At 45.4% G+C, this 12,418-nt stretch overlaps 1 protein-coding gene across 4 annotated transcripts in view; it reads left to right on the top strand.

Moving 5' to 3' along the window:
• The window catches only part of SGPP2 (sphingosine-1-phosphate phosphatase 2), a 148,004-nt gene extending 140,690 nt beyond the window's left edge, over positions 1–7,314 (top strand). For all 4 annotated transcript variants that reach the window (XM_043909889.1, XM_043909886.1, XM_043909888.1 and 1 more), the window contains one exon: positions 3,850–7,314. In XM_043909889.1, coding sequence (XP_043765824.1) covers positions 3,850–4,401 — 552 coding nt within the window. In that variant the 3' untranslated portion in view covers positions 4,402–7,314. The remainder of the gene's footprint in view (positions 1–3,849) is intronic.
• The last annotated feature ends 5,104 nt before the right edge of the window (positions 7,315–12,418 follow it).

Below are 12,418 nucleotides of genomic sequence, written 5' to 3'. Positions count from 1 at the left end.
GTCCTTGTTGCAGCAAGTGGGATCTAGCTCCCTGACCAGGCTCCCCCCGCATTGGGAGCGTGGAGTCTTAGCCACAGGATCACCAGGAAGTCCCCGGTCTCTGGATTTGAATACCAGGATCGATTTGAGTAACTGCCACCATAACACGGGACAGCTCTGTCACCCCAACGAGTCCCCCATGCTCCCCCTTTACAGTTGCACCCTCCCTGTCCCCCAGACCCTGGCAACCACTCATCTGTTCCCTAGTCCTGTAGCTCTGTCTTTCAGAGAATGTCATAAAAATAGAACCATACAGTATGTTACCCTTGGAGACTGCTTTTTCCATTCAGCATGATTTCCTGCAGATTTCATCCAAGCTGTTGTCTGCATTAGTATTTTGTTGCTTTTTATTGCCGAGAAATAGTCCATTGTATGAACATAGCACAGTTTGTTTACCCCTTGAGTGACATGGAGGTTGTTCCCAGTTTGGGGACATTATTAATAGAACAGCTGTAAACATTTGCATACTGGTTTTTGTGTGAATGTAAATTTTAATTTCTCCTCAGCTTAGTTTGATTTCCACTTATTATTATAAGTAAGTTTAGGTATATTTTCATGTGTTTATAAGGCATTCATAGTTCCTTTTCTATAAAGTGTTCATTTCCTTTACTTATTTTTCTTTTTGGGTGTTGATGACTTTTAGACAAGTTGGTTAGGTGAGTTGACAGGCATCTGAATGAAAATAGCTGTTAGTTTTAAAAGGTAGGACCAAAGTTTGAGAGAAAAACAAGATTTGAAAACAAAAGATTTTAGAGTTACGCTGGTAGAGAAATGGAGAGATGGGGCCATGGACCTACGCAAGCTCTACAATGGAGGAAAAAAAGACAGCCTGAAGACAGAATCTGTGGAAATGCCCTGTTTAGGACCTGAAGGAGGAAACTAAGCAAGAGACTTCTTGGAGGTCAGAGAAAAGCCATGATGGTGCAGGGTCTCATTAACAAAAGCTGAATATTGAAGGTCTACTAAGTAAAGGGTGTAAACCCACAGGGCCCAGTGTTCAGAAAAAAGCATCTCTTTCCAAGAATCCCAAGCAAAACCCCCAGTTTTATCTGATTGGACTGGTGCAGGTGACATGACCATCCGTGCACCAGTCATGATAACCAGGAGAAACAGCGCCCTGATTGTCCTACCTGGGTCATGGTGCTCCAACTCCAATATTTTCCAGAACCTCATGGATCCCCAAAGAGAGGTATGAGGCTATTGGGTCAAAGACAGATGCTGAGGAAACAGCCAGCAAATGACTAGTAAGTGGGCTTTGAGAATTGTGTATCAACAAAGTTTAGTTCAGTCAGCAGTTGTGTTTCAAGGCGAAGAAGTCGAGGCAACAGGTGGAGAAAAACTCAATTCAAGAGTTTGCCTCAAGTTTTGGTAACCAGGAAGCTTAAATGAAGGACTGCTTCTCCCTGCCGCCTGCCCAAATAAGACAACATCCATGCATAATCATAGCACAGGGGACGGTCATGGGGACGGTGATCATGGGGACCACGCAGCCTGAGGGGTCATTGAGGAGAAGGATGGCAGAAGTAACAGCAGGTGAAGCCCAGGGCTCACATGGAGGACATGCAGAGCACAAGGCTTCCTCTGAGGAGGCAAGTGGCCTCCCCGTCCCCATACTCTTGCCCTTTTTGTATTCATTCTCCCCACTGCAGTCAAAATCTTGTCATGTTGGTGCCCAGTGAGAGCTATGTCCGTGGCTTCATGTTGTTCCCTCAATGTAAGCTTTAGGAAGGGGACTGTTAGGACCCTGTGGACTTCCTGCCTGTGTTTACCCTTTCCTCTTCAGCGCCCTAAAACCATCACGATCCAGAAGCTGACCACTCTTCCTCTTCAACAGTGGCAATCCTCTGTCTCTTCTCTGGACTGTAAGCTCCCCATAGTCATGGATTGTGATGGTTTAGCTCAGACTGGATCCTCTAGCAATGTGGCATACAGCAGGGGCCCACACATGTGGACACTGGAAGGATGAACGGGTACCCTCTAATCTGAAAAATGCTGTAGCCTCAGTGTTTACTTCTAAGGTCTGATTCTCACGCATTGTTCACCCAAATCAGATGTCATTTTATTAGAAACTAAACAAGAGCAATAATGAATGAAGAATTGGGGGAGGGGGGAGACCAACTCTTTAGAATTCCATTTTATATTTATGGGGAAAAAAAGAGTGGGAGGGCAACATGTCAAAATACAGACACAGTTGACACTAGGTATTGGAAATAAGGATCTGTTTTTTCTTACACTTTTTGGTCCTTCCCAGATTTTCTACAATGCATATGTTTTACTTTTTGTTGTTTTCCAGATTTTCCAATGCATTGAAGGAAGTGTTTCAGTTTTTCAATTATAAACTTTCAAAATAACCCACATGAAACTCTGTAACAAAACCAAAGCAAGCTCCTCATTCTCTGACTTAAATATATTAATCTATTGGTTACGTTGAGACTTCACCTAATGAATTTTGCTGTGAAAACACTAAAGGAAGAAGAAAATGGAGGACATTAGGAGTTAAAAATATTTTAAACAGGCCTTTAAGGAAGGAAGCAAAGGAGGGAAGGGGAGAAAGAGAGAAAATAGGGAAAGAAGGAGGGAGGGACATAGGAACAGAGAAAGAAAACCAGTCTAAAGTGTCCTGAAGAAGGATTGATTAAGCATCATGCATGCACCCAGTGAAATATGTACACTATCTGAAGTTCTGTCTCTGAAGACAGTGGTAGTGCCCAGATGGGCACGGTGGAGCTTCAATCACCACATCTAAAATATCTTCCCAGACAGTGCAAATAAACGCACTCTGTAGTCATGATGGTGCGCTTGCTTTTAACATGGCTCCCGCAGAAGGTGACTCCCCCTCCACCCTCCGCCTGCCCAGAAAGGACGACACCGTCTTTGTGAAGATCATGACAGTCCTTGTGACTGAAGGTGTGGGTGTGCTAGTTACTCAGGGGTGTCCAGCTCTTTGCGACCCCTGTGGACTATAGCCGGTCAGGCTCCTCTATCCATAGAATTCTCCAGGCAAGAATACTGGAGTGGGTTGCCATTCACTTCTCCAGGGGATCTTCCCAACCCAGGGATCGAAGCCGCGTCTCCTGCACTGCCGGCAGATTCACTACTATCTGAACCTCCAGGGAAGCCCTGTGACATAATATTAAATAAAAAATAACAGATCGAAGGGAATTCCCTGGTGGTCCAGTGGTTAGGACTCAGCGCTTTCACTGCAGTAGTCTGGGTTCAGTCCCTGGTAGGGGATCTGAGATCCTGCAAACCACATGGTATATGGCCAAAAAGCAAATGTTTTAAAAGTATAGAATGAAAAAAAAAAAAATAATAGATTGAAGAAAGTGTGGTTATAGCCATGCATTAAGAAAATAAATATAAAATTTATTCCAAACGATGGAAAAACTGAAAGACATATATGAATAGCAATACAATCATGAATAGCATGATTGTGTTTTTCCTACTTTTCAAATGTTTACAGCCATACATTTTTAAAAATATATGTATTATAAGGGACTTCCCTGGTGGCTCAGTGGTTAAGACTTCACCTTCCAATGCCAGGGGTGCGGGTTTGATCCCTTGGTCAGAGAGGTAAGATCCCATATGCCGCGAGGCCAAAAAACCAAAACATAAAGTAGAAACAATATTGTAGCACATTTAGGAAAGACTTAAAAAATGGTCCGCATCCAAAAAAAAAAATCTTAAAAAGCAAATAGTGTTATAAAATAAAGCAATGTAAACATTGTGTGTTAAACATCAAATCCGTTTTACCTGACTTGAAATCAGTACAGGAAGAGCTCTCACGGTTCTTTGCTCTCCTTCCCGCAGGATGTGCTGGGCGGCATCCTGATCACCGCCATCCTCATTGTCCTCACGTACCCTGCCTGGACCCTTATCGATCACCTGGACTCGGCCAGCCCCCTCCTCCCCGTGTGTGTCCTGGTGGTGCCATTCTTGCTCTGTTACAACTACCCCGCATCTGATTACTACAGCCCAACCAGAGCGGACACCACCACCATCCTGGCTGCCGGGGCTGGGGTGACCATAGGCTTCTGGATCAACCATTTTTTCCAGCTCGTGTCTGAGCCCACGGAATCTCTCCCTGTTATTCAGAACATCCCGCCGCTCACCACTGAGCTGTTAGCTGTGGGTCTGGCCAAATTCACCGTGGGGATTGTGCTGATCCTCCTGGTCCGTCAGCTTGTACAGAAGCTCTCCCTGCAAGTCTTGTACTCCTGGTTCAAGGTGGTCACCAGAAACAACGAGGCCAGGCGGAGACTGGAAATCGAAGTGCCTTACAAGTTTGTCACCTACACGTCTGTCGGCATCTGTGCTACCACCTTCGTGCCGATGCTCCACAGGTTTCTGGGACTACTCTGAGCCTCAAACGGTCATTGGACCAGACGTCAAAAAGTTGAGTGGGGAAGTCTTGATGACACGTTTTTCTTTAAAAAAAATTTCCTTAAGTCACATGTCTGTTTTGCTAGTATCTGAGATAAATGTTGCTGCTCTATGGCGGGAAAAGTTGTCTCGCAGGAACCACTTGCCTGTAAGGGTCATGTCACGGATGAAGCCGGGCTAAACCCACAGTTGACCTCTTTAAGGGTCCCCCACCCTATCTGTTACACGGACTTTGGGCCAGCCCTGGGCTGGCAGGAATTGCAGCCTGGCTTAGGAGTGGCCACAAACACCCTGGGTTCTGGAGAGCATGACCCAGAAAGCTGGCCGTCGGGTTTTCTTTTCAATTAAGACCCTGCCCATCACCAAGTCTCAGTGTTGGTCCAAGAGAAAGGGTGACGGTCCTTGGACAGGGTGACTTTCTGTTGTTACAATCACATGAGACTGTGCCAGCTCACAGGGAAAGAGTGCTGTAAACCTCCCCGGGAAGCATGAAAGGTGGGGCAAAGCCCTGAGGTCCCGGGCAAGAGCCTGCTTTCCTTACGTGTCCTGGTCTCTGGCCGGTGCACACTGGACAGGAAGGGATCTGCTCCCCCTTGTCGTACACTTCGCAGGATTCGGGTACCACTTATTTCTATTCTCTTCTGAACATGAACCCAGCCGGCTGCTCCCAACTCACTTCATCTGATTTGCTCTGGGTGTTCGGCTCTCTCCTGCATCAGAGTGACTTGGGACAAGCCCTCTGCCCTTCTTCAGCTTTTTTCGCTTTCTTACAAACTGGGAAGGCACTGTCGTGGGCCTGTTAAAGTGAATCAGTAGAACAGATGAATGTAATCCTTCTTAGGGCCTCCCTCCTAGCCACTGTTTCTTCATTACTTTTCCTAAATCCATTTCCTCATCTGCTAAATAGAATCAGGGGCTCCCTTTCCACCCCCCGCCCCTTAACTCTTGGCAATTTTAAGGGTAATTAATGTCAGAACAATGTCAGCCTCTCTTTGGAACAAGCCAACCCAACCCAGCATCCTTTAGACCCCAGGCAAGTTCTTATTAGACTTAGGAAGGCGATCATTAGGCAGACACCCTCCTGCAGGGGCTCCTTGAGGAGGAGGAACAAGGATGAAGAGGAAGAGCTGAACAGCGCTCTTAAAAGCCAGCGTCAGTGGACAGTTAACAAAGTGTCTTGTGGTGGGTGGAGCTCCTGAGCTGCTGAAGCCATGCTTTTTTCCTGCGTCCTCACCACTCAGACACTTTGAGGGCAAATCTGCCTGTCTGGGTTAGGTTCTTAGCTCCGTATCCGGTGTGAAAACTGAACACCTGTTGTCCTGCTCTCACAGACGCACCCTGGCCTTTTGGTTGCGATCACCTCTGATGTTTGACTTCATGCTTCTGACACTTTTCATAGTTAGAAGGCAGGGGTCAAAATGACTTGCCATTTGCCTGTTTTTACATCATCCTCTGACCAGCATCTGCGGCACTCTGGCAGGGGAATGCCCCCGGTCACGGGCACCCCCACCCGAGACCACCCCACATTGCCGTGCACGCGGCACTCTCTGAAACCCCATCCCCATGGGCTGCCAGACCTGAGATCACCGCCCTGGGTAATATTTACACAAAATGATTTTAGTTGATTTCTCTGAAGCCAACGGGCAAAAGGATCAGCTTTTTCCACTTGTATCCTTTGAGAAGGGTGGTAATTATTGTCATAGCGGTGGGTGTGAGCGATTCACTTGTGTGTGTGTATAAATTTTACTGCCATCTCTTTACTTTTAAGCCCCAACCACAGACTTGCAGTCAGCTGTATTGATGTATTCAAAGCTGTATTTATACAGTTTGGATTGAGGATGAATATGGTAGCCATGACAGATTGGTCACTTTTTAAAGTCTCTTGTTCCATCAACCGAAGAATAAAAAGTGCATATTGGTGAGGCCAAGCTTAGTTTTTGAGCACAACGGCTCTGTGGCCTTGAATCAGGCAGAAACTGTTCAGAAAAACTTTTTTACCTGCTTCAAACTGCAACTTGGTCAGCCCTCCTCATTCACTTTACCCAGCCCTTCACCCTCTTATACACACACACACACACAGAGCCCTCCTCATTCACTTTACCCAGCCCATCACCGTTATACACACACACACACACACACATACATACACACACAGAGCCCTCCTCATTCACTTTACCCAGCCCATCACCATTATACACACACACACACCCCACCACCCCCCGCCACACCCCCCAAGACTACACCGTCCATCACTGACCTCTGGATTTTCTCTCTGGGGATAGACTGCCCCCTGCTGGCATAACCCCTGTCTTGGTCCAGAGCCTCTGTTGAGCAGAAGTCTTAAGAGATGAAGTTTCAAAATCCAGCTCATCTTGATGTGTCCAGTCTAAGCTCAGAAGCTGTGGTCTGGCCAGCTCTCCATCTAGACGTGGTGACAGCAAAGTGCCCGGCGTCATCGGCCACTGCAGGTAGAACAGTATGGGCTTTTCCCGACTGCCCTCCTGCCCCTAACCCACCACCACTCTGGACCAGGGCATTTCCTCCTGTGAGTGTCATTCTAAACAGCCACCATTCCAGGCCAATTTTGCTCAGACTCCCACCATAATAGATCATGCAGTAGAAAATACCGCAGAAGAGACAATGAACAAAAAACCCTCAACGACTGAAATCACCCCTCAACGTGCCTGCAGATCACACGATAACAGGATTTTCTTGCCCAAATAGGCGATTCATGCTTCCTGAGTGTAACCAAACATGTGGTGTTTCAGGGCCATATGCTCTGGTTTTCTATTTTGGAAACCTTCAGCTGTCTTACTTATGTACTGTATGTAAATTTATTCTTTTTAAAATCATTTTTCTTTGATGATGATTTATTAAATGCTTTAAAAGCCAGTGTTCTGCTTCCTTGCAGTTTTTTTTACCCCCCCTAGATCCTCAGGGTTCATGGGACCTGAGCTGAAAAGAGGTGACAAAAATAAACAGCGGCTATACAGTTCTCTGGGGCTTCCCAGGTGGTTCAGTGGTACAGAATCTGCCTGCCAACGCAGGAGATGTGGGTTCGATCCCTGGGTCAGGAGGATCCCCTAGAGAAGGAAATGGCAACCCACTCCAGTGTTCTTGCCTGGAGTATCACATGGACAGAGGAGCCTGGTGGGCTACAGTCCTTGGAGTTGCAAAGCAACTAAACAACGACGATACAGTTCTCTAGCGCTGTCATGATTCAGCCACATGCGGATGTTGGTGAGCACCACGGCAGCCACAGGTATGATGAAAAGAAAGTAAGTAGTATGATTGCATGTCTAATTACCCTCCTGCAGCTCCTCGATACTGAAGAGCATCCTCTTACCATATTCGGACATAAATGTCACTATATATTGAAGACCAGCAAAATGTTCTCTTTTTTTAACTTTATGTATGGCTGCGCTGGTCTTTGTTGCTGCATGTGGGCTTTCTCTAGTCGCAGAGAGGGCGATCCTCTCCAGTCGTGTGCGGACTTCTCACTGTGGCTTCTCCTGTTGCAGAACCGGTAGCTTGGTGCGGGTACTTAGCTGCCTCTCGGAATGTGGGATCCTCCCAGACCAGAGGTCAAACCCATGTCCCCTGTGTTTTGGCAGGCACAGGCAGACTCTTTTTTTTTTTTTTTTTCATTTATTTATTTATTTTTTTCCTATTTTTTTTAAAATTAATTAATTTATTTATTTTTTCAGTGGGTTTTGTCATACATTGACATGAGTCAGCAATAGATTTACACGTATTTTTATTAGTTGGAGGCTAATTACTTTACAGTATTGTAGTGGTTTTTGCCATACACTGACATGAATCAGCCATGGATTTACATGTATTCCCCATCCTGATCCCCCCTCCCACCTCCCTCTCCATCCCATCCCTCTGGGTCATCCCAGTGCACCAGCCCCGAGCACTTGTCTCATGCATCCAAGCTGGACTGGTGATCTGTTTCACACTTGACAATATACATGTTTCAATGCTGTTCTCTCAGATCATCCCGCCCTCGCCTTCTCCCAGAGAGTCCAAAAGTCTATTCTATACATCTGTGTCTCTTTTTCTGTCTTGCATGTAGGGTTATCATCACCATCTTTCTAAATTCCATATATATGCGTTAATATACTGTAATGGTCTTTATCTTTCTGGCTTACTTCACTCTAATGGGCTCCGGTTTTATCCATCTCATTAGAACTGATTCAAATGAATTCTTTTTAATGGCTGAGTAATATTCCATGGTGTATATGTACCACAGCTTTCTTATCCATTCGTCTGCTGATGGGCATCTAGGTTGCTTCCATGTCCCGGCTATTATAAACAGTGCTTGGCAGGCAGACTCTTAACCACTGGACCACTAGGGAAGCCCAAGCCAAAGGTTTCCACAGGTGACTGCACTGTCTGCTGAACGAAATGGACATGACCCCGCTTTACAGTCACGTCATTGCAATGATATGCTCTCCCCTTAAGCGTCCCTTGCTTTTTGAAATGGCACTGAAAGCTGACACTCTTATTTGCAAGGCTGTTGGGATCCTCTTTGTACCTTAAACATTATGTTATTTCATAATACCTAATTTGCTGCCTCCCATGGGCACATGAGGCTAGATGAGACCTCGTTTGCCAAGTGGGAGTCTCTCCAGAGAGGACTCGGGCTCAAAAAATTACAAACCAAGACCCAAAGTTGTTAAGGCTGCAGGGTAAAGATAAGCACCCAGTAGGAATTGAGTTCTGCAACTCAACAGAGGCTCAGGGGAGAGGTAATGTGTGAGCCAGGCTTAAAGAACAGATGGCGTTTGCATGAAGACGTGATGCAAAGTAGGTACAAGATGATGCTCTATGGTGAGGGCACAGCTTGCGAGAGACACTTCCCCAACACCTCGAGCTCTTACAAGGAGGAGACAGACCACACCCGTGGTGGTGTGCATGTGTGTGGGAGTTAACAGTGATGGCAGGGCTGGGATAAAGAGTGAGCAAGAGGCTTTGATGGGGCAGAACCCAATCACGAGAACAGGAAGGGAGCCTAAGAAGCTCCTTAATCCTTTTCCTTGCCTCCACATGGGATAATCCAGAAGAGGTGACATCTACAGGTGATTTCAGTCTCTTCACTCAAATATTCACCCTTGGATGCCTTTCCCTCTGCTGTCAATGAACCTCCCCACATCCTTTGTTCATCTCTTGGCAGATATGACAGCAGCAAGCAACTCAATCTGTGTCCTTGGTGTCCACACCTCCTCCCACCTGTCTTTGCTCAGTTCCTTCCTTGAGCTAAGTCCCATGAAACTTAATTTTTTAAATATTTTGCCATGATTCTGTCTCTTTGCTGCTGCTGCTAAGTCGCTTCAGTCGTGTCCGACTCTGTGCGACCCCATAGATGGCAGCCTGCCAGGCTCCCCTGTTCCTGGGATTCTCCAGGCAAGAACAATGGAGTGGGTTGCCATTTCCTTCTCCAATGCATGCAAGTGAAAAGTGAAAGTGAAGTTGCTCAGTCGTGTCGGACTCTTAGTGACCCCATGGACTGCAGCCCACCAGGCTCCTCTGTCCATGGGATTTTCCAGGCAAGAGTACTAGAGTGGGGTCCTGTCTCTTTGAGGGACCTGTAAATATCCATGTTGTTCTTTAATGATTACAAATCATACCCAGTGGCTTCCCAAGTGGCACTAGTGGTAAAGAACCCACCTGACAATGAAGAGGATGTAAGAGACACGAGTTCAATCCCAGGGTTAGGAAGATGCCCTGGAGGAGGGCGTAGCAGCCCACTTCAGTATTCTTGCCTGGAGAATCCCATGGACAGAGGAGTCTGGTGATGTACAATCCATAAGGTCACAAAGAATTGGACATGACTGAAGCGACTTAGCACATACCAAGTGGAAATAAATGATTACAAATAAAGCCTTGGTTCTCTAGTAAGAGGTTAACCAGAACCAAGTGGAATGAGGGTGCAGACATATCTTGTTTTGATTGTTTAAACTTGAATTTTAAGTGCACTAAGAAGTTTGCTGCTTAAAAATCATATGGCAGCTCTTCATTTCTGTAAACATAAGGCTCCTTAATGGATTCTTTAGGATATAGCACGCATGCATTGTTCTCTGCAAGTGGGGCACCCCTGTAGTGCAGACTTGACTATTTACAGGATGCATGTTAAAGAGAATGAGAGCTGAATGTGGACCATGAATAGAAGGTTAAGTTCTTAAAACTGGAGCCTTGTGACACAAGGGAAAGCCATACGAAGCCAAACCCCTTTTTCCTTTTCCACGCCTGTCTGCATGGCCTGCAAAAGCCAGCCAAGACAAGCGAGGACGTAGCTGGAGTTTCAGCTGGGACGTTTCTTCCTGCACCCACTCAACACACTTGCAGGTCCTACTCTCTTGCTATGACATCAGGGTCCCCTCGGTTGGAGCTCAAGCCAGGTTTTTTTCCATTGGAGAGTTTCAAAGAATGTCAGTGCCTCCTCAGCACACACAAAGCCAGCCTTAACGTGTTGGGGGTGGGGTAGGGTGACAGTTGCAACTACTGCCATGCTATCAACCTGCATCTGGCAGCCTAAACAGGAGCAGAGCCTCCTGGGCTTCCAGTCCATACTAAACCCAGATCATCTTATCATCTAAATTAGGTACCAATAAAAATATTTGGCTGGAAGACTTTCTGTTGTGGGGGGATTAAAATCACAGCTTAATATAAATTTCTTACAAAGCCAGTCAATCAATTCTGCTGCCATTCAATCGGTATTAGTGTTTTCATCAGGGTATTTCTATCTCAGACATCATAGTTTTTCCACTGATATTAATTTAAAATCCCCATCTTCTATGTCTCTACCTGTTCAGTCTTTCCTCTGGCTTCTTAAACATATGGAAGAGAGTTATCTTTGTCTATTAATTTTATCAGCTATGTCATTTTTAACTCTTAAAATTCACTTTCCTCCTTATTGGTTGTATTGGCGACTTCATCTGCCTCATAATTTTTTATTGGATGCCAGATACTGTGAAGTTGAGATTCTTGGGTGCTGGGTATCTTGCCTGACTATACATATTCTTAAACTTTGTTCTAGGATGCAGTTCATTCCTTGAAAATAGTTGATTCTTCTGGGTCTTGTTTTTAAGACTTTTCAGGTGGAACCAGAATGACATTTAGTCTAGAGTTGTTCTCCCCACTCTTGAGGCAAAGCCCTTCTGGGTACTCTCCCCATCATGGTTTCTGAAGTTTGCTAGCTCTGTCCCACCTTGCCAATGTGGTATTCAGATACCTAAGATAATACCAAATGTGGATGTTTATAGTCTTGTGTGCTTTAGGGCTGGTTTCCCATGGTCCCTAAGAGTGCTGTTATAGGGGCAAGTATATAGAAGTCGACTGAAGCACTGCTTACCATTGCAGAGTTGCAAACAACAGAAGATTCCTCAACAAGAATAGCTGACCAGATTGTGGACATCCACACAAGAGACTTTTGCATCATATAAAAGAATGAGGTAGGTCTAAAGGAAGGTACTGGCTGGGAAAAATGGGGCATATTAAGTGAAATGTCATGAGATAACACTATGGAAAGTAGAAGCCAAAACCTGTTGCAAAGCAGTAAGCAGAGCATGACCCCAGAACTGTGAACGTGTATGTGGGTCTGACTGTCCAAACTAAGGAAAATGTCAGGAACAACATAAACCAAATTGTTAACAATGATTAGTTAGAGGATTGCAGGAGGAAGGATAAATTAGCTTACCCTTACTTGGATGGCCTTACTTGGTACAGCTTTTTAATTAACTTTTTGTGTTTTTTAGTATTTTATATATAAAAAACAAAACTTGTTTAAAGAAAAAACATTTGGGTAAACAGGTAAATGACACAACACTCAGATGTGGGCGCCACGCCCCTCTTACCAGGTGTCACGAATCCATTTATTGCCTTGTGAATTCTGGGCACATTATTAATCTCTCTGAATGTTGGCTGTTCTCTTCCTGTAAGTCAGGGAGAATCCCTAATCTAACTCCCACCTATAATTGTTAAACCAGAGAAT

This window comes from Cervus elaphus, chromosome 8 (assembly GCF_910594005.1).
Source record: "Cervus elaphus chromosome 8, mCerEla1.1, whole genome shotgun sequence".
NCBI classification, from domain to species: Eukaryota; Metazoa; Chordata; class Mammalia; order Artiodactyla; family Cervidae; genus Cervus; species Cervus elaphus.
The sequence above is the reverse complement of the archived record's forward strand: the minus strand, read 5'-3'. Positions and strand labels throughout refer to the sequence as shown.